This window comes from Trichomycterus rosablanca, chromosome 25 (assembly GCF_030014385.1).
Source record: "Trichomycterus rosablanca isolate fTriRos1 chromosome 25, fTriRos1.hap1, whole genome shotgun sequence".
Classification (NCBI taxonomy): domain Eukaryota; kingdom Metazoa; phylum Chordata; class Actinopteri; order Siluriformes; family Trichomycteridae; genus Trichomycterus; species Trichomycterus rosablanca.
The window spans coordinates 12,891,768-12,915,232 of NC_086012.1; the positions used below are offsets into that span (position 1 = coordinate 12,891,768).

Below are 23,465 nucleotides of genomic sequence, written 5' to 3' on the forward strand. Positions count from 1 at the left end.
TTCTTCAATGGTCAGGACCCCCACAGGACCACCACAGAGCAGGTATTATTTGGGTGGTGGTTCATTCTCATCACTGCACTGACACTGACATGGTGGTGGTGTGTTAGTGTGTGTTGTGCTGGTATGAGTGGATCAGACACAGCAGCGCTGATGCTCAGGTGGCACAGCGGTAAAACACGCTAGCACACCAGAGCTGACATTTCGAACTCGTCGGTTCGAAACCCAGCTCTGCCATCCGGTTGGCCTGGGCACCTACATGAACAACGATTGGCTTGTTGGAATGTTGTTCATACAGGATGGGAGTCGGATAGGGACCTCATAACCGATTACGACCTCTGCTGGCTGATTGATGGCGCCTGCACAGAGTCGAGGGATAATGTGATCAGGGTGTGGCTCTCTGTACACAAAGCTGAGCCGCATATGAACTCGCCTCGTGCAGATGAAAAGATGCAGTTGGCTACTGCACACGTGTCGGAGGGGGTGTGTGTCAGTTTCGCTCTCCTCAGTCAAGGCGGAGATCGGCATCAGCATAGAGAAAGCATAATGCAATGATGCTACCACCACCATATTTGACAACAGGATAGTATTACCTGAATAGTGCTTCTTGGTAGATTTTCACCACTTATACCACTTCAGTTACAGCCTTTCAGTTCTGCAGCTAATAATAGTTTAGGGGCTAAAAATAATGAAATGTGGGAAGTCTGAGACACCTCGGCTGTCCTGTGTGTCAGTAAAGAATAGACAGGGTCGTGACAGCGGAGATAAAACAGTGTGTGTGTGTATGTATGTGCATGTGGGCGACTAGAGCCATGCCAAGGCAGCTGCTCTTTTTGTTCATCCTTCTAACACACATGAAAGACACCGTTTAGCGGGTCACAGCAGTGTCAACGAAAGCACACAATACACCCAGCGCTCGGATTCATTCATTACCCCTGCTCCAATGATAATCAGTAATGCTAATGCTAGTGCTAATATGCATTTTGTACAATTCAGTGCTGTCGGAGATTCATTAATTCTCTTTGAATGGATCAGTCTGTGTTAAAAACGTGTCATTGTCAGGAGTGAGGGGTGGGGGGGGGTATGATCCACAGTGGGTACCTGAACTCTATATATAGAATGTTTTGTTTTTATACATACATACCAGTTTCATTCATACATTAATCTTAATTGGTAAAAGACTAACAATAGCTAATAAAGGTCACATGATCAAAGATGGCAAAGATTACAGTTTGTCTCTGGATTGGAGAATTTAAAGGCACAGTTGTGAGTTCTTACAGCACTATATTAGCTGAAGAACAAGAAACAGAACTGTGGGCCTCCCTTTATACTGCTCTAGTCATGTATACATTTTCAGCACTTTTTCTTAAGCTTGGGTGTAAGCTCTTCTGTGGTTACATCTTGCAACGGCTTAAGACAGACATGTTGCTTATGTCTGTACTTTCCACTCCAGCAACAACATGACTATGAGGATTTATTGCACAAGCAGCATAATACTAATATTCAGATTATACTAAGCAATTTTCAACAAGACTAAGCACTTTACAGCTTTTCTTTGGCATGGCAGTATTGCCATCATCACTGCTTTTGCACTTTGGGGCCACATTAGGTAAAAATAACATTTATTTAAACAAAACTAGGGCTGGCTCGATACCACTTTTTATGTCCGATACCGATACTGCAAATTGAGTATCTGCTGATACCGATACCAATCCGATACCATCATTTCTCCTCTCAAACAACTAAGCAGTAATAATACACGTCTCAATGTAAAAATAGTTCAAAGAAAAAGTTTAGTATTCTTCTGAAAGTGGCTCAAAGCGCTAGTGTTCTTTTTACATCACACCCCTGAGCTTCAATCCAAATCGTAGCGCTGATAAGTTTAGTCATGTTTATGACAGACATTTTTCTCATTGTAATTCCAGTGAGTTATCTGTGCTGTCTGGTTGGGTGAATGGTTGGGTCTCACATGGGGTTCGTGAACCCTTCAGAGATCAGACAGAGTGTTTGAGGATAACATCAGAGACTGAGAGTTCAGAGAGAGGTTGGCCAGAGTGAAAAATAGAAAGAGAAAGGTGGAACCATAGAAAGGTTAATCTGATGAAGACACAGTTTGAATGATGCTCTGGATTTCTTTATATCCCGAGCAGTAGGATTCTGTAACAGTGATGTGGTTAATAACGGTTTATGAACTGAAGGTTAGCTTACTGCCAGAATATAAAACAATACCTAATGTATTTTGGTCTGTTACCATACATGCATTGGTTTAAATGTAATGATCAGATAAAATCTACTATAGTTTCAATTTACTTTATTTAATACTTTATTGTTTACATTAGTGTATATAAATAAACCAAACAACAATTATTTATGTCGTATTAATTTCTGCAATAATTAATAGTAAAACAATAGTAATCTTTAATGTATTCTCGGGCTTTTCTGTTTTAATAAGCTGTGTTTGGATGTATGCACCACCTACAATACTCTGATCTGTCAAGGCGTAGACTTGACAAGACTTCTGATGGTGGCTTGTGGTATCTGGCACATTAGCAAGACATTAGCAGCAGATCCTTTAAGTAATGTGTGAGGTTGGGCTTATACGAATCAGACTTGTTTGTCAAGTGGATCTTACAGACGAATTGGGATCTGGAGAATTTGAAGGCCAAGTCATTATTCTGCTGAGGGAGCAATTTATGGAATACTGTTACTATTAAGGGGTATACTTGGTCTGCGACAGTATTTAGGGAGGTGATACATGTCAAAGTAACATCCACTGAAAGCCCAGACCCAAGGTTTCCCAGCAGAACGTTGTCCAGAGCATCACCAGTTTGTCTTTTTCATATTTCAAAAAAGTTGCCTACATGTGTGATGTCAAAAACCGGTGGATTCTTGACAGGGTTAAAATACTGTGAAAATGTAATATAATGAGACAGATGATTGGTGTACTAACAGAAGCAGAACATCTGTCTTCAGTGGTGAACCACATTAGGATGGCAAGGCCTGGCACATGCCCTCACACCTCACAGAAAGAGACCAATCTGTCTGACATACACGTATAGAATTAATTAGTGTAGTGTAGAGTCAGTGTGTGTTCTGGGATTAGATTTTAATGACCCTGCTTCACTATGTTTACTCCGATATGTTTTATTGGCAAACGTTTACCAGATAAACCAAAAGTAAACAGACCCAAGTAATCATGGATCAATCAGAATTCAAATGTCTAAATTAAGACCTTGTCTACGGTGAGGGGAAGCAGTTTCAGCTGGAACATTTTATGCATTCAGTAAGGTTTAAAATTCGGGCATTATCTTTACTTTAGTTTCTGCTGACATTAATAGTTTTCAGCTTCAAGCTGTTCTGAGAGGGCAAATTTGAAAACTGTAGGAAAAATTGGTAATGGAAATTGATTTGTCTATATCAGTTACAGTTATAATGAGCTTCAATATATATTTTTTATTATTTTGTTTATGCAGCAGCCGTATGCATTTTGTCACCGACACTTTGACGAGTGCAATGCGGATCAGCACTGTGTATGGAGAGACGCACCCTGACAGCACTCGTTTCCGTCTCTGTGCAGGCGCCATCAATCAGCTAGCAGAGGTTGAATTGCATTAGTTATGAGAGAGACCCTATCCGGCTTTTTAATATCCCACCCCTATCTGAACAACAGGCCAACCGTTGTTCAGCCGGCAGGCAGAGCAAGATTCGATACGATGTATTCGAGATCCCAGCTCTGGTGTTCAGCATGTGTTTTACCGCTGCGCCACCTGACTGGCAGCTTTAATACTTTTTAGCCTACATTTAGGATTCAGTCACCTCGTTTTGTTAAGGAGGTGTTTTACCTGCTGACCATGTTTAAATACATGCATTTAAATGTTTTGGGTGTGAATTTGGAGCGGACACCACAAGTCTACATTTCTTATGTTGTTTGGATTTACAACAGTTTTAATTAAAAACATTGTTTAACCTTACTGGCCTCTTTATTAGGAGCACGTACTTTGCTAGCATTCATTCTAGTTAGAAAGTTAGAGGTTTAAAGCCACATGGGCCTTCGGAAAAACGTTGACACTTAATACGGTCCACCGCTGCGTCAAGAAATGCACTTACTTTACACTGACAAATTGTGCATGTCTTTATAAGGCTTATCACAGAACAAATAAAAAATATAGGCTAAGAAGCTTACAGAACAAGTCTAATCATACAGAAGTGCAGATTTGGAGAAGGACACAAACCAGCTTATTTACCAGAACCTGCAAATCTCATTAAGCAAATTTAACTAAGACTTATCTAAATGGACTACCGGCTGTAACAGCTGCAAAATATGTATAAAAAATATTTGTCTTTTTGTATTTACTGAGAAAATAAGTCTAATTTAAATTGATTAAGAAATCCCAGGTGGCATCAGACCGTGATCCACTGAGGCTCTGTAAATGCAAACAGTAATATGATACTACGATGACACCTGCTCATGTATGAGGCTGGCTGAAATGAAGCTATTCGGGAGAGGATGTCTGGTTGTCGTCTCCAAGATTAAGTCCATATATTACGGCTCATCCGGTACCTTAAAGCCAGGCTGTAAGTGTATGTGATACGACTTAATAGCTGTGAGAGCACTGGGTGTTCAGATAAGCTGGAAAGCTGGACTGAACAGAGTGCAGGTTTGGGCTGCTGTGTGTGTGTGGGGTAGAATTGCTGACTTTGTGTTGCTTATCTACTACCAGGCACACACTCTTACCTGGCCTTCATACCTCTCTGTGTGTATGGAGTTGATCCGTGTGTCTCTGTATGTGTGTGTATGTGTATATACTATATATCAGTGGCGATTTCTCTAAGACTGCAAGGGAAGCTCAGCTTCCCCTAAAATGTCCAAAATTAAATGGTAAAATATGTACAGTTGTGTTAACATTTCATTGACTACAAATGCGTTAGAACACGTTCATCTCGAAGACGAGTTCGTTCAGAATCAGCTAATTATCACAAATCGACTCGATTTTCTTAACTTAACTCATACATTCCCATAGCGTCATTGCATTTGCCCGCAGAAGCTGAGCGTCTCTTCACTTCTATGGGACTGCGTTGAGTTTTTTTTTTTAATGCTCCGAAACTCGCCGGTCATTGGATAAATGCCTCGATTTTGTCCCGCCCCCGGACGCTGAGCGTCTCTGGGGGTGAATGGGGCTGTGGACGGGTCTGGACGCTGAGCTTCTGCAAGATGATTGGAGGATCAGTGGAAAGGCTGTATCCCGTTTTGATTGACAGCTCGTTTGAGCGCTACACCGTCACTTCTCAAACTCAAACTCAAAAGAAGCTTTATTGGCATGAAAATAGGGACATTCGTATTGCCAAAGCAATACACTTCATTAGTCACTTAATCACTGGGAGCTTCAGTCCCATTGCGGATTTTGCGAGTGAAGTCGAAAGACAAACTGCAACCCGTTTCAGGCCATTTTCTTGTAAAAGGAACAGAGGGCAGAATTTATGTGTAAATAAATTGACAAATTTTATGATGTAAGCCGACAATGAGCTTCCCCTCTTTGAAAGACCAGCAGCCGCCACTGATATATACTGTATATCTATCATTTTTTATTCAGATCTGTTGAGTTTTACCATTTTCATACACTTTTTTCTATTACTGGTGCTCACTCTTTATTTTTTACCCTACTCCTCCTTATTACCCCTATCTTGAACTCTCTGAACTCTTTAACTTAACCAAATTACTTTAAATAACCAAATGATTAAACTACTACAATAAGCTTGAGCTAATTCGGAAAGCTGCAGCTTGTGAAATTGTCCCTTTATTCTAATTTAGTTTATACTGCCTACCTGTTATTTTACTGCCTATTATACTGCCTACCTGTTATTTTTCTACTCACTACTATGCTAAAACTATGCTGTTATAAAATGATCATTACAGCCTTAAATGAGTTAGCTTTTGCATGTCTTGCTGATTCGGTAGTGCTGTATAATCCATCCTAGATTACCTTGTTTAGCTGATGCAGGATTTTTTTCAATCATAAGACCACTTACAGCTCGTTCAGTGAAAAAATTTATACTGTAAAATTCCGCTTGAATGCCGCTCAGGTGGCACAGCAGTGAAAACACACGCTGGAACGATAGATTCGAGATCCCAGCTCTGCCTGCCAGCTAGGCTGAGCGGCCACATGAACAACGATTGGCCTGTTGTTCAGATATGGGCGGGACTAAGCCGGATGGGGTCTCTCTCATGACTGGTGCAATTACGACTCTGCTGGCTGATTAATGGCACCTGCACAGAGATGAGAAAAGAGTGCTCTCAGGGTGTGTCTCTCCGTACACAACGCTGAGCTGCACTGCACTCGTCAAAGTGTAGGTGATAAGATGCACATGGCATGCTGCCCACGTGTCAGAGGGAGGTGGGTTGGCATTGCTGGAGAGGAAGCATGACGAAATCGGGCAATTGGACATGTTAAAAGGGAGAAAAAGGGGAAAAAATGCATAAACAAAATATATATGTAAAAAACTCTTAAGGAGTGTCCGAGTGGATGTCAAGACATGACGCAAAATGGCTATCAAATGACATGTCATTAATGTGCCAAAGGCTTTAGAGAGATGGATATTGAATACTCACCGGGTGTGTCATCTACATCACAATATATATATATATACACACACACACACCGATCAGCCATAACATTAAAACCACCTCCTTGTTTCTTTGCACATTGTCCATTTTATCAGCTCCACTTACCATATAAAAGCACTTTATAGTTCTACAATTACTGACTGTAGTCCATCTGTTTCTTTGCATACTTTGTTAGCCCCCTTTCACCCTGTTCTTCAATGGTCAGGACTCTCCCAGGACCACCACAGAGCAGGTATTATTTAGGTGATGGATGATTCTCAGCACTGCAGTGACACTGACATGGTGGTGGTGTGTTAGTGTGTGTTGTGCTGGTATGAGTGGATAAGACACAGCAGCGCTGCTGGAGTTTTTAAACACCTCACTGTCACTGCTGGACTGAGAATAGTCCACCAACCAGAAATATCCAGCCAACAGCGACCCGTGGGCAGCGTCCTGTGACCACTGATGAAGGTCTAGAAGATGACCAACTCAAACAGCAGCAATAGATGAGCGATCGTCTCTGACTTTACATCTACAAGGTGGACCAACTAGGTAGGAGTGTCTAATAGAGTGGACAGTGAGTGGACATGGTATCTAAAAACTCCAGCAGTACTGCTGTGTCTGATCCACTCATACTAGCGCAACACACACTAACACACCACCACCATGTCAGTGTCACTGCAGTACTGAGAATGATCCACCACCTAAATAATACCTGCTCTGTAGTGGTCCTGAGCAGGCTAAAAAGGTATGTAGAGAAACAGATGGACTACAGTCAGCAATTGTAGAACTGCAGAGTGCTCCTATATGGTAAGTAGTGCTGATAAAATTGACTTATTAAAGTGGGCATGTGGTAGCCTAGTGGGTACAATAAGTGTTTACCAATACTAGTAAACTAGTTTCTTTAATGTGACTTTTTGTACAGTTCCAAATAGTGTCTCCTGACAACAGCGGAATAAACAGAGAAACAGTTGGAGTACAAAGGAATCTGTGGGTGTTTATAATTTCCATAAACTGCATATTCATGAATATTGTCTCAGTTTTAAGAGTAAAGGTCGTTGATGTTTCTAGGCCATTTTAGCAACATTTTGTTTGTGAAAAACTTTAAATAGTTTAAACAGAAATATCAGTTCTATGGCATTTTACAGGTCTGCCTAAGACAAAACCCTCCGTCACACTTTGTCAGCTTCATTACCCTTTAGCTTTAAAGATTCATTACTTTTATCTGCTCGGCTGTTAACTCGGCTACGCGGGCTGTCAGCGGATGCTACTAATTCCGATCCTTCCACCAAGACAAAACTCGTTTACCTCCTTTACAGCTTCGTTAACTTTTAGCTTTTAAGATTTACTACTTTGTTCCGCTAGGTTTTTTTTTTAACTCTGTTTCTGTCTCTCTGTGTCTGTGCAGAACGACACGTGGAGCGAGCTCTACTCCTTCGCTGTGTTTAAGGCGATGAGTCATATGCTGTGTATAGGTTACGGACGACAGGCTCCGGAGAGTTTGTCTGATATATGGCTGACGATGCTGAGCATGATCGTTGGAGCCACCTGCTACGCCGTTTTCATCGGCCACGCCACCGCTCTCATCCAATCCCTGGACTCCTCTCGCCGTCAGTACCAAGAGAAGGTAGGGGCCATACGTTCATCTTTAAACTGAGCCGGAGTTATGTAGTTACATCAAGTCAAATATCTAGGTGTAGTAGAGCCAAAACTGTACCGTATCTTGGGTTCTTTATTTAAATAAAGTCATTTCATAGTGCTGAGCAAGCTATTATATCAATGTAGGTAGCTAAAGTACATAAATATGTTCAATTATAGTAAAGCTATTCATTACAGAAATGTAGCTGCTACACCAGAGGCTACACAGCATACCTACCTATAGCCTCTTAATTACACAGTTAGTTACTACATCTATATCATTGTATACTGCTAGTTTTAAAATACAAAGAAAAGATTTATGTTCCATGCATAAACATTAGTAACTATATGCTTAGTATAGCTGTTTAAAAAGAATTACTTTCAGCTAGAACCAGTGCAGTAAGCTATTATGAACAACTAATGAACACCCAGGAAGGTAAAATATGTCAATTTAGGCAAACTAATACTACCACAGAACAGAATACCCAAGTATTATCATTTGCAGACTATCTGTCATGGCATAACAGTGTATTTAAGTGCTTATATAGACCAGTGATTTCAAATCAAACACCCATGTATGTAATTTCAGTTAAATAGACAAAGAAAGGTAACAATGCTTTGGCCTGATCAGTGTACAGGAAGACGAATCAGCTTTGAGACTTTAGTTGTTAATGTTCTAAATCTAGGATCCGGATTCAGTTGTAATTAGGGATGTAACGATGCACCACAAGACAGTTAAAAATCGATTCACATGTGTAACGATTCAAATCGGTTTACATGTATAATCGATATTCACCTCGCCTGGTTGACGTCATTACAGGGTTGCCAGGTTCGGATTTTTCCAGCCAAATTTGTTTATGTGAGGATACTTTCTTTATTTGTATTGTTCATTTATTTATTTAATGTGGGATTTATTTTAAAAACATTTCAGTTTTTACACAAAAAGGGAAATATTCAGCATTGTTTTGCGTAGTTTGTACCTACCTCAAAAATAAAGACATTCATTATTTAGGTAAATAAAGGATAAGCACAAATACAGTATTTTAATTTCTTTTTTTAAGATAAATAATAAAAGGAAACTGTCATCATTTGTCTTCAATTTCATTTTCTTTAAAAAAAATCAGGAAAACATTGTATCCTGAACCCAGTATTGTGAATTGCATTGCAATGTGGGTAGAGTGTATTGTTACATCCCTAGTTGTAATCCATTTTTCTTGAAAATGAGCTGAACCATAGACTCATCTGAGATTAGCTTTGGCTCATAGAACTCTAAGTCTTTTCTGCATAGAATTGATGTCTGGCTTTGTGTATGAGAGTTTAAGGTCGCATTTCATGATGCAGCGGTGGATCTTTATATAAGGTCTTTATAGAACTTGCTTTTGCCTTATAGTGTAGCACAAAATATTTCACAACTGCAAAGGTGGTGTCATGCTGCTGTTGTTCTTGCCACCTGAGATGCCAGCATTCAGTCAGCTCTTGTTAGGATCTACAGCAACAGCAGAAAGCTACAGAGCTCTGCAATCAGACCTGACAGAGAAAGATTTACTGGCTGTAGGAACCAAGTGGGACTCAGTAGTGGCAGTAATTACAGTCTTATTGTTTCATTGAAAAATTATATTTCCCTGGGAGTCTATTGAAAGCCACACAACAGCCTAAAATAGGCTAAGAAAAATGTATGTGCCACTGGGAAGATTTTTTTTACCCATATTTTTAATCTGTCTACTAATTTACAGTGTAAACACACTGGTTGTTTGTTGTTTAGTGCTGGATATTAATTATTAAAGGTGGGGTCAGCAAGTTTAGAGTTAATTTACTTTGTGAAATTGTTTGTGCTTTGAATGCTTTGTACAGAATAAAACTCTGGTCTCAGGTGACCCTGGATCAATATTGGGGAAACATGTTGTGGACCACCAACCAGTCAGTAACGAACACCAGCATTCAATGTTTTTTACCAAGGCAGCACGGAACTAAATGCTCCTTTCTCCATATTTACCCCCTACTTGTGCCAGTGTCTCTCTCAGACAAGGGTTCCACCTGAGCAACATGTCTTACTATTAAAAAGAAAATATAATTATAACGGTCATCACAGAATTGTATTTAATTTTACTGTGGTTTCAGGTTTAAATAAAGCATTCATAAATAATTGGCATAATGGAGTTCACTTACCTGCAGTCATTATTAATCAGGTTCCAGTGCCTATTTAGGGCACAAATTAAGGGGACGTTTATCTGGCTCACAGCTAGTAATGGAAAGAAAGCACTGACCTGTATTGGCCGGCCAAAACTCGTCTTGACTTGTCCCAGAGGACAAGTACAGCACTGACTTGGCGTCTGGTACAGACCGACAGAAAATCCACTTGTAGGTCACCAAATTGTAGGTCATTTTAATACATGGCAAAGAGCTTCAAACCCCTCTGTGTATGTTGCTGTACAGTCCAGTCAGTGGCCATGCTAACACCTGTCCACCGTTAAATCACCTACAATCGGCACACAGGCATCAGAACAGGCATTTGATCAATGTGAGCAGGTTGCCCAATCAGATAAATCTGATATATTTCCTTCTTGTTCATGTGGATCAGGGCTTAGCTGACAGATCTGGCACCAAGATGCACTGTAGGTCGATCCACATTACAATGTAGAGGAGATAAAGGACCTGCTTATAACACCTTGGTATAAAAAAAACCACAGGACACTTTCAGAGGTCCTGTTGAGTTCAGGTCCTGGTAGGTCAGCAGTGTTTTGACAGCATATTAACATGAATGTGTATGAGCATGAGAACACTGCATGGTTGTATATACACTGATCTACCATAACATTAAAACCACCTCCTTGTTTCTACACACATTGTCCATTTTATTGGCTTCACTTACCATATAGGAGCACTTTGTAGTTCTACAACTACTGACTGTAGTCCATCTGTTTCTCTGCATGCTTTGTTAGCCCCCTTTCATGCTGTTCTTCAATGGTCAGGACCCCCAGAGAGTAGGTATTATTTATGTGGTGGGTCATTCTCCACACTGCAGTGACACTGACATGGTGGTGGAGTGTTACTGTGTGTTGTGCTGGTATGAGTGGATCAGACACAGCATTGCTGCTGGAGTTTTTAAATACCGTGTCCACTCACTGTCCACTCTATTAGACACTTCTACCTAGTTGGTTCACCTTGTAGATGTAAAGTCAGAGACGATCGCTCATCTATTGCTGCTGTTTGAGTTGGTCATCTTCTAGACAGACCTTCATCATTGGTCACAGGATGCTGCCCACGGGGCGCTGTTGGATGGATATTTTGGGTTGGTGGACTATTCTCAGTCCAGCAGGGACAGTGAGGTGTTTAAAAACTCCATCAGCGCTGCTGTGTCTGATCCACTCATACCAGCACAACACACACTAACACACCACCACCACCACCTAAATAATACCTGCTCTGTGGTGGTCCTGACTATTGAAGAACAGCATGAAAGAGGGCTAACAAAGCATGCAGAGAAACAGATGGACTACAGTCAGTAATTGTAGAACTACAAAGTGCTCCTATATGGTAAGTGGAGCTGATAAAATGGACAGTGAGTGTAGAAACAAGAAGGTGGTTTTAATGTTATGGCTGATCGGTGTATAATTAAGCCTATTTCTAACCATAATGTATTCCTTAAAGGCTAAGCACCAGCTAATATTGAAATTTTAAACACATACATGCATCGAAAGTTGAGTTCCTAACTTGTGATTATTGATAGTTAGAAAACATTTTTTTTTTACAAATTCAAGGAATACGGCTTAAAATTCTGTTGTTTTGCGTCGCTCGCGGTCTTCGGATTCTGTCACAGGCGTCGCACGTGTGACGTAGATGGTGGACAACAACTCAAGAAGTTGAATGGAAGGCGATGCAAAATGATTAAAAGGTGCGCTGTGTTTGGCTGCAATAATTCAATTCAACACCAACACCGATGTGATATTATCTATCTAGATAGATATATAGATGAGACAGCTTTAGGACAAATCAAATGCGTGTTTATTGGTAAATACTGAACAGAGCAGGGATGCGCTATAAGAATGCGCGTCTTTTCTCTATTAAAAAGGTTTAAATTTAGCTTCTATCCTAGGCTAGATATACACTGTAAAACGAAAAAAAAGTGTTTAGGCAAAATATTTTAAATGCACTAATCTGATCAAAATATGGTATAAATAAAAATAGAATAAAGGCTGAAAGACCTTAAACCTGCGTTATCATGCGCGCTAAACCAACACATTCACCTGATGTGGTTTCAGAGAGGATCTGAGAGGGGTAGCGATGTTCCCCTCAGCACTAAATCTCTCTCTGATGGTGCTCGGTGCACTAATACACACCTGTACTGTACCTGCATGCATACTTTACAGAGCAGAGCAAATCTAGCCTGGTTATCGCGCCAATATTACCCATCTATTTAGTAGGTATAATTAACATAACAATATATACTACATTTTAAGTTATTATTCGTTTCAATACATTTTTATTCAACGAAAAAATACATTTCAATCATTCCAGCAAGAGAGTATCTGCAGGCTGCAATGCCATATTAACCGTCATTAAGTGTTTTAGAACGCCGAGGCTGTTTAAATATAGTCTAAATTACATTTATTTTATTGAGTGTGAACCATTAATAAACTTGCCTATAATTACTGTTGCCATTGTTTCCATTTTAAAACACAAAGCCTGACACTCAGAAAGAAAGAAAGAAAGAAAGAAAGAAAGAAAGAAAAAACGTTATACAGGCACCCCCACTGTCAATGCAGATTCATCCTCTTCATTAAATTCAGAAATAGCTTCGGAATCTGAAAAACCAGCACTGGAAAATTCGCTGTCCAAGTCAGTCATAACGGTGTAGTAGTACACTGTTGTCCACCAGTGACGTCACGCTGCAACTTCCTGGAATTTCCGGAGCGACCTCGGGTTTTTCCGTCAATTTACTTGAAATCGTCGATTTTTGAGTGAATTAAACAAGTTATTTACATTTTATTCACGTGTATGGTTTTTAACTAGCTAAAATAATGTGAAATATTTAGAGAGGTCCATTAGGTGGTGCTTAGCCTTTAATGCTACAAGCAGGGGTATTTCAGGTCAGGTCCCATCAAAAACACACTGCACCACAATCCATGAAGAAGACCAGCTCTTCTGAATTAAATAAAAAAAGGTTCCAATTTCACCACGGCGCTATCAGACTGCCTGATTTTTCTTTCATTCATTAAGCTTTGTGAAATTTCCTCCGTCATATCAGTAGAGCCTCATTTTCAGTTGAATAATGCAACATCAGGTTTTCATTTAAGCTTTTCAGGGCTGTGGCTGTCGGTTCATTTAAGGACACTGCGCCAGCGTTTATTACTGCTTCTAATAACTAAAACCTTTCTGCTGTATTTGTGTTTTTCTCTCTTTTGGCTCTTGCTGCATATTTTTTGTCTTCTCTTCTTATTTTCCTGTTCGAAATTGTTTATCTTTCTCTTTCTCTCTATCTGTTTACCTCTTCATTTCTCTCTCTTCCTAAAAAACTGTTCATACATGGGCCAAAACATTAGGACTAGCCTTCTAATATGCTGTCTGATATGTCCTGTGGTATCTAGTACCAGGATATAACCAGCAGGTCCCTCATCTTATGTTCATTGTGATCCCTGCATGCACATTTTGACAGTAGCCTGGAGTTAGCATGGGCTAAAACTGACTGCTGAAAGCTGAGAATGATCCACCATCCAAATAATATCTAATCTGTGGTGGTCCTGTGGGGGCCCTGACCATTGAAGAACAGCATGAAAGGGGGCTAACAAAGCATGCAGAGAAACAGATGGATTACAGTCAGTAATTGTAGAACTACAAAGTGCTTCTATATGGTAAATGAAGCTGATAAAATGGACAGTGAGTGTAGAAACAAGGAGGTGGTTTTAATGTTATGACTGATCAATATATATATATATATATATATACACAAATCAAGGCCAGTACTATTTTAATCCTGGTATCAATGGAAGCAATTACATAGGACATTATTTTGCTAAGGCTTATTTACAAAGCTGTAATTTAATACTTTATGTGTGTGCGATAGATATAGAGAGAGACGTGATAGGCTACCAAACAGGAATGTAATTTCACCATTTTTGAAGTATCATTTTTATCCCAGGGCAGTGTTTCACCCCCCAGAAAATCTTTAAAGTTCTTTCTATCAGAACCAGCATTAACTTCTTCAGCAATTTGAGCTACAGTAGCTCGTCTGTTGGCCAGCCTCAGTGAGCCTTGGTTGCCCATGACCCTGTCGCCGGTTTACCACTGTTCCTTCCTTGGACCACTTTTCATAGATACTGACCACTGCAGACCGGGAACACCCCACAAGAGCTGCAGTTTTGGAGATGCTCTGACCCAGTCGTCTAGGCATCACAATTTGGCTCTTGTCAAACTCGCTCAAATCCTCATGCTCGTCCATTTTTCCTGCTTCTAACATCAACTTTGAGGATAAAATGTTCGCTTGCTGCTTAATATATCCCACCCAATAACAGGTGCCGTGATGAAGAGATAATCAGTGTTATTCACTTCACCTGTCAGTGGTCATAATGTTATGCCTAGTCAGTGTATAGCTGTGTTGGGCTTTTATAATAGGTTTTACTCAAATGCCATATTAAAGTACACCTAACAGTTTTTAATTTAGAACCTCTTCATGCTGGTCAAGGTCACAGTAGGTACAGAACCACTCTAAAACAAAAGGCACAAGAAAGGAATACATCCTGAACACCGATTTACTCCCTCACACACACTAGGGGAATTTAAGAGAAGCCAGTAAGTGGGAAGTCGAGGAGAAAAAGGTCCCAGAGGAAATTCACACGGACTCAGTAACTGAAGGTAGGGAATGAACAGGAACAGTTCCCCAGGACCCACGTTGCTGTGCGACACCTGCTTTAGCAGCGACTGCTTATATGATGTAATCAGAAGTGACTCGCTTTGTTAGTGAATCATATCAATTGGCTCAGCTGGCTCAGTTCTTATGGCTTTCAAATTGTTTTTCATTTATTAAAATTGCCAGTCGTTTCTTTTAAATACTCATGATTGATTGCTTTTGTCGTTTAATAACTTAATGATGATTAAACATCTTACTCTGCTTCATAAATAAAATATTAAAATGCACCGTGATTGTGTACTAAAGTACTATAGATGAAGTATTACTACATATAAACCTATAATAAAGTACAAAAATATGAACATTCAGTAATTATGGAATATAATATTGTGGTGGAAAACCCTTAATGGAATACCTCAGAGACTGGATTCTGAGTATAAAAAAGTTGTAATTGCACAGGAAAAAATAATCACCCTGTATACTCCCATCAGTGACCTTAAAGGACAGTGGAAGATTCCACTGTCAACAGAGATTTCTTAGCTAGAACATAAGGAACTGGTCTAAACCAGCTAGTACCAGCTAGTAGTACATGTCCAGTACCATTCTACTATAGCAGTATTATTGGAATATGACAATCATGCCTTAAGCATATTGACATGTTCTCTGTGTGTGTGTGTGTGTGTGTGTGTATTTACATTTGCAGAATTTATTCAAAACGACTTACAATTATGACAATTTGAGCAATGAAGGTTAAGGGCCTTGCTCAGGAGCCCAAGAACAGTAGCTTGCTGGTGGTAAGGCTTAAACCAGCAACCTTTTGATTACTAGTCCAGTACCTTAACCAGTATCACCATAAAAATACAGCAACTCAGATTTAGATTTTTGTAGTGTTATTTTACATATTTCTTTTTATATATTTTACTTTATTTTGCCTCATTTCCTCCTTGTTGGTGATTGGCTCGTGCGTCAGGGTTGGATGCCAAAGGGGATTCCTCATAACTGATGCAATTACGACCTCTGCTGGCTGATCGATGGCGCCTTCATCAGTTTGTCATGTAAACGAACTATTTCGTGAGATCGGGTAAAACAGATGATGTTACTGCTGCACAGGGAGTTTTTACATTTCAACAGCTACAAATCGATGGACTGCATGTCTGCCGTGTCAAAAAGTATTTCCCTAATTCTAAAACAGCGTAAACATTTCTAAATGTGTGTATTAAGATAGAGAATATTGTCAATGCCTGCCAAATAGCTCTACTGAACTATTTTTTTTATTATTTTTTGGGCTGAACGTTGATTATCTGGCCATAAAGGCATTTGTTAGTTGTCTTGTTAAAAAGTAGATATTTATTTATTAAAGTTCAATATCATAGTTGCATTCAAACACTCCGAAAATAAACCTCCCACCAAGTGCAAGTGTCTGTTTGCCCCTTACTGACATCTTACCACAAGTGTCCTCTTTTTTGAAAACCAAAATATGGTCACCCTATCTTTGCTATACTGCCTTGAATTTCAATATTACATGTGGCCCCAAAAGCATTTACAAAGACTTCCCAATGCATTAAAATGTGATCCACATATGCTCCAGCTTTATAAATAATATTTCCATCCGTCTTGTGAGAATTCTTCACTTCAATCCCCTGACAGATGGCTGCTGAAACTCGGATCCATCGCCTTTTTCAAACCTTTAAAATTCAGACCTTTGATACTGTGAGAACACTAAAAATAGAAAACCAAAGGCCAGAGAGGAAACATTGAGATAAGGCTTAAAGACGCTGACTGCTAGGCACTACCTGTCATTTACCATTCTGTCAGCTATGCTAGCGTTTTTCTCCCCGCTTGAAGTTCTCTTTAAAACAGAAATGCAAATGAATCGCTCGTTTGGTGTCTCGGTGACACAAAAGCGATAGACTTACAGCTCTACGTGCTAAAAGAAAGTGTCTAATGGGGGAAGTGTAGGGTGTGAGTAGGTCTCCTGTAATAGCCCGTATCCTTCTCTCTGATTAGTTCATCACGCCGCTATCAAGGACAGCGCTACACACACAAACACAGTGTTCATCACCTTCAAAAGGACACTGGCAGAACACTACATCGCTGCATCATCAATCTCAGTCTGTCCAGTGGGATGCTGTAATTTTGTACACAAACACACACTTACACACACACACACACCAAAACACAACACAGCCTCTGTTTATATAAGGGGGGTTTGATCGGGTTTGACCACAATGTATTGCAAGAAAAATCACCTTCCATTCAAGGGGGTCAGCATTTTCAAGACCACACCTCATCACTAGTAACCTCTGTAAGAGCGTTAGTACGTACATGTTAGTTCTCAGCCTAAGTGCTTAGTAAAAATGTGGATTTTTAATCATCCTTTGAAGACGATTCTAACTTTAAGGTTTGTGTTTAGCGATTTAACGTTTTTCATTCACGTAGTGCCTCACGTTTGCTGGTTAATTTGCACTATGAGCATCATGATATGGGGCTGCTTTTCTATGAACGGTACTGACATATTATATGTCATTAGATGACCCTAATGTATTTATCCTTTACAAGGGTATATAAACTGTTGTTTTAGCTTGGGTGACCATACGTCCTCTTTTTCCCTAAAAAATGCATCTGATAGGGATTTCTAAATTATACCAACAATGGTCTTTTGAGGACGTTGAGAGACTCAGATGTTCGGACAGACAATGGAAGTTCGTTCCACCACTTGGGTGCCAGGACAGAAAAGAGCCTTGATGCTCATCTTCCTTGAGTTCTGGGTGAAGGATCAACACGAGCGAGACAAATAGTGGGTCTAAGCTTGCGTGGTACAGCCCAGGGTTTTATGAGTTCTCTAAGGTAGGTTGGGGCTGGTCCATTTTTCCTTTGTAGGCGAGCATCAGTGTTTTAAACTGAACGCGGGTAGCTACAGGAAGCCAATGAAGAGAACACAGCAGTGGGGTGATGTGGCAGTGTTTAGGTTGGCAGGCGGGCAGCTGCATTTTGAATAAGTTGCATGGGTATAATAGTGGACATGGGAGCACCTGCCAGGAGGGAAATGAGGCGGTCCTAGCAATCCTACAGCAATTTATTCATAATCACCAACCCTGAATGAACCTCACATACATGCCTGGTAACGTTACCAAAAAATGGAAGCGGCTATACAGGCTGCAAGCTACAAACACCCTCGCAAGCCAAGGAGGATGAGAAAGGACCACGCTGCTCTCTCTGTATTCTTCTTCGGCTTGTGCCAGCGCCTTAACCAAATACTAGAAGTTGCTGTTTGAAAGGTGGTGAATCCATACCTGCCCCGCCCCCCTCAGATGTGTTCTCCTACCTACAGACCAGACTTTTTATCCAACTGACACCGACATTCATTAATAATAACTAATTACAAAAGTAATACACCAATAATTATGAGATTATGGTGACAGTCAGGTACTCATCTTATAAATCATGTATCTGACAGTTACATATTTGCTCATGGTACATCCACTCATATATCTTTACATTACCATACACTGACTTAAGAACACACCCTATCTGGTATAGGATCCGCAGCCAGACCCAACTGGCGTAATTACCACTTGACAGACTGGATTAGCTAGTCTATGAGTCTCGACATCTCTGCCAAGTTTTCTGCATAGCAACTGGGGTAGGATTTGATTGGACAATAGATGTCATTGGGGAGCCTGAGATTTAGCCAGAGGCTATAAACAAACTTTTATATGACAGCAGTGCTGCTACATCGAGTCGTTCAGTCAGTAACAGCAATAACAGCGCTGGCGCCGCGACATTGATCACTGTGACAGCTGGAACGCCGGGTGGAATATAAGCTGCTGCAGGCAGAACAAAAAATGGCAGCTGGGCCATTAGCTTTAAGTACTTTTAGTTTTAGAAGGGGTGAAAAAGCATAACCCAATCATTTAAAAACTGTATTGATATTAGCACGCTTTAAACAGTGACTATATTTACCGTACTGAATATTTAGTACCATATGACTTGGATCTGACTGTGATCTGACATCAGTGCTGTCTCATTAAGACTCGTTAAGTCTTGATGTTATATTTAGGCCGATCCTTGCCAATGTAACAACAGTACTGACTGATGGGTGAACTTAAATCAATCCATCAGAGTCTCCAGGGATGAGAGAGAGATAAATGTGAGACATGTGGTTGTGAGAAACGTGTCCTTAGAGAGGTATGGCAGATTCCTAGCTGAAGTACAACATGCACAGAGTATTTTTTAGCTATTTGAGCAGGCGCTTTGACCAGACAGTAGGATTCGCTATTACAGCAGCAATAGAGCAGTTTAAAATAGAATCTAGAATCTAGAATTCATGTGACTTTGATATGGTTTTAGCCAGACGACTGGGATGAAGTATCTCTGAAACATCAAGCTCTACTGATTACCCACCAACAGTGGTCTGACGAGGGACAAGCCAAGAACCTGTTGGGCAGCCGGTACTCACTATTGCCACTGATGGTATGAGTGGATCAGACACACCAGCGCTGCTGGAGTTTTTAAACACCTCACTGTCCCTGCTGGACTGAGAATAGTCCACCAACCTAAAATATCCAGCCAACAGCGCCCCGTGGGCAGTGTCACTGCAGTGCTGAGAATGATCCACCACCTAAATAATACCTGCTCTGTGGGGGTCCTGACCATTGAAGAACAGCATGAAAGGGGGCTAACAAAGCATGCAGAGAAACAGATGGACTACAGTCAGTAATTGTAGAACTACAAAGTGCTCCTGTATGGTAAGTGGAGCAGATATAATGGACAGTGTGTGTAGAAACAAGGAGTGACTGATCACTGTACATGTGTGTGTGTGTGCACTGTCATTCAATCTACAGCCTCAGTTCTTAGTGGAACATCCTTTTCCCTATATAACCTCTAATAAGCCTCATTTCATTAAGTGCTAACAAGCTCCTCACACCTCTCTCTTGTGGACTCTTCACCCATTCTTCTCGTGTAAAAGCTTCCAGCTCGTTGATGTTTCATGACTTTCATGCTGCGACTGCTCCACTTTCTGACATCTCCCTAATTTCCACCATGGTTGCAACACACCCTGAACACTTGAATCTCTGAGTGGTGTTTATATAACACATCACCAGTAGTTTAATATCATAATCATGTTATGTAGGATTGAATGACTGTGACACGGCAGTATTAACAAAATATGAAATATACAGTACTGTTATAATACTGTTATAAATGCTTATTTTCTTTAAGGGTTGAATATTTGCGATTGCAACTGTGTGTGTGTGTGTGCTGGGTAGTGCAGGATGATTTTATAGTCTCTATTAAGGTGTGCTGGATGCCCCTAGTAAATCTAAAAGGAGAAACAGATTGGATGGTAAAAAGTAAGCCAGGCATGTTGGAGAGACTTCATTTGTCAACCCACTCTAAACCCCCCCCCCCTCCCACACACACACACAAACCCTCACAACACCTTCTTCAAACCTTTCAACCTTTTACCCTGCAGTTTTTTTAAGTGTGCCAGAAGGATTTGGCCAATACACACAACACATCAAACTTTAATGCTGGCATCTTTAACATACAGACTAAAGGAAGCTTAATCTTATAGAGATCCAGAGTGAAATTGACATTTGCTATTGATTTCTGGCTCGCCTAATGTGTTTAATAAAAAAACAACGTAATTAAGCCAATTAATCTGGAATTTAACTAAAAATTAACAACATCGTACTAGGGATGTAACGATGCACCACAAGACAGTTAATAACCGATTAAAAAATTCCACGATTTAAATCGATTTGACATGTAAAATGAACCGATATTCATTTTAAACAGCAGAGGACACTGGCGCTATACACCTCGCCTGGTTGACGTCACTGGCGCTATATGCCTGGTTGCCAAATTTGGGGGTTTTCAGCAAAATTGGGCTTAATTCAAAATTGTTTTGCATAGTTTGGACCTACCTCAGAAATAAAAGGACTTACATTATTTAGATAAATACAAGATATTAGAAAATACAGTATTTTAATTTATTTTTTAAGACGAAATAATGAAAGGAAACTTTGTCATCATTTGTCTTTAATTTCAGTTTAAAAAATCGGGGAAAAATTGGATCGTGAACCCAGTATCGTGAATTCGAAAAGTTCTACTGGTACTTAAAATGTGTTTAAGTGAATGTACTCATTCCAAAATGTACTTAAATAAAAGTATATTTTAGAACACGTGTGTGTTCTATACATCGACCAGTCGATCTCACAGTGCACGCTGGTAGATCGTGCCTCATTCAAACAGGTCAACATGACACTCTTTCTTTAATCTGCTGTTTGTCACCATAGCTACACCTCAGCCCACCTAAAGCACGGCTAATCTAGAAAGTTTTCATTCATCAGTAGCCAGTTTGCGCCATTTTTGCATTTTGCTTTGTGTAACCTACACTGTTTTTGAAGGTGCAAGCACGACCAAGCACAAAGAAACCAAAAAAACGGTTCGATTCGGGCAAGAACGCTGCAAAGATGCTGTTTCATTCATACGTTTTAAAATTTTAACCCTACACCTGTCTTACTTACTAGCCATAATACTTTTGGTTAGGGTGAGGGTGCTGGTATGTTGTCCAGTGTGGGTGTATTTCTGTCTGGTGCCCAAAGGGTAGGCTCCAGACCAACCAAAACCATGATATCTACTCAGGAGGGGTCTTGTGGGTGTCCCTTTACATTCCTAGATTGGGGAAAAGAAGGGAAATTAATGAACAGAGCAAGAGACAGGCTACTGTCTGTAATTGTATCCCCAAAAAGTGCATCTATAATCCATGTGTAGCCAATAAAATGGCAAATCAATGCATTGTTGGTATACCTGATAGAATTTCAGGTTTGTATATGTGTTGCTGGGTGGCAGAAGGAGGAATCAGGCAGGACCGGTTATATATAGTCAGATGTAGAGTCTTATCTGTCCTTTCTAATTCAGTCAGTACTAGTCATTTCCTGGTTATTACACACGCAGCTGGTCCCATATATATAATTTTCTTAATTATATGCATAAATACAGAACAAAAGACTCTAAAAATACCTTGACGAGCCACATCTGGCTGACGGGCAGCTCCGCCTGTGTACACTTTCTGTTCTGTCTCAGATGCAGATGCAGTTCAGTACCTGAGCCCAGAGGAACTGGGCATGACTGATTCGTTCTCTTTCTCTAGCGCTCAGCCCTCATTTGTCTTTTTTATTCTCTGTCGGACTTGCTCCTTATCGCTTATCACCTCCATTTTCTTTCATCTGTAGCTGTATATCTTATAAAGCCCCCCGGCATTATTCATGTCTGCACACAGCTGAGAAATATGCAACAGCTTACAGTGATCGGACCATCATTCTGGAGAATTGATTTGTGTTTTTATAGCAGCTATCAGGCTTTTTTTGGTTGGTTGAAGAGTTGCCAATCGTTTTAGTACACGATCAATACTGTTAATAGGCAAGTCACTGGTTTGATTAATTACACAGCAAAAAAGAAAATTCATCTATTTATTTATATGTATTTTTTTAGTTTATTTCTTCCTTTTGCCACTGCTGGGGACCCTGATCAAGTCTGAGAGGGGTATATTTGCCAGACACACACTCCCTCTGACCCCTTATTATTCGCCCATATTTTGGTGGATTCTCACATGAGGCCAGTCTCACACAGGGAGAGTCACGCACTCTTCTGTACAGGTGCCTCAGGCTACTAACCAGGGTCAGCCAGTTAGTCTTCTGCTGCGGTATATTTGCCTGCACCATGCCCCCTCTGACGCATGCGCAGTCCCTCGACCCTGCACATGAGGCTCATCCACTTCTGCACAGGCGCCTCGGTCTGCTAACCAGGGTCCTTACACAGCGTCGAAGACCCCACTTGTTTTCAAGTCCGGTCTTTCCCACCCAGCAGACTAGTGGCCAGTTTTGTCTGCTGGTGGCACTGCTAATTGTGCCCGCTAGATGCCGACCGGTAGCAGAACCGAGATTCGAACTGCCTTGCTTGTTTTCCGAGTAGCTGCCTTGTGATTGTAGAGGTGTTTTGTTTTGCAGCTGGATTACAAGATCTTTAACTGGGCTCAATGTAAGGTCAGTGGGGTGCAGCGTAGCATGTTTCAGTAGAACCCTTCAGACCACAAAAAAGATAGATGTTTGTAAATAAAATCCCTTAAATTGCCATTGAAGAGGGTATTTCTATAGCTAATAAACTGGGTACTGTCAGTAACTGCTTACAGTCAAGTGAGCTTTACATTACCATGAGTTTTGAGGCTGCCATGCAAATAAAGATGCTTCTATTCTAAATATGCACCCTAATCCCCAAATGATGTTCGTTAATAATCATATAAACCCTCGCAGACATGGGGAGAACATGCAAACTCCACACAGAAAGGACCCGGACCGCCCCGCCTGGGGATCAAACCCA

The 23,465-nt window shown here is 40.5% G+C and overlaps 1 protein-coding gene across 1 annotated transcript in view; it reads left to right on the forward strand.

Annotated features, from left to right (window-relative positions):
* The window catches only part of LOC134302452 (potassium/sodium hyperpolarization-activated cyclic nucleotide-gated channel 2-like), a 51,324-nt gene that overhangs the window by 18,603 nt on the left and 9,256 nt on the right, over positions 1-23,465 (forward strand). The window contains exon 4 of the mRNA XM_062987558.1: positions 8,007-8,225. Coding sequence (XP_062843628.1) covers positions 8,007-8,225 — 219 coding nt within the window. The remainder of the gene's footprint in view (positions 1-8,006; positions 8,226-23,465) is intronic.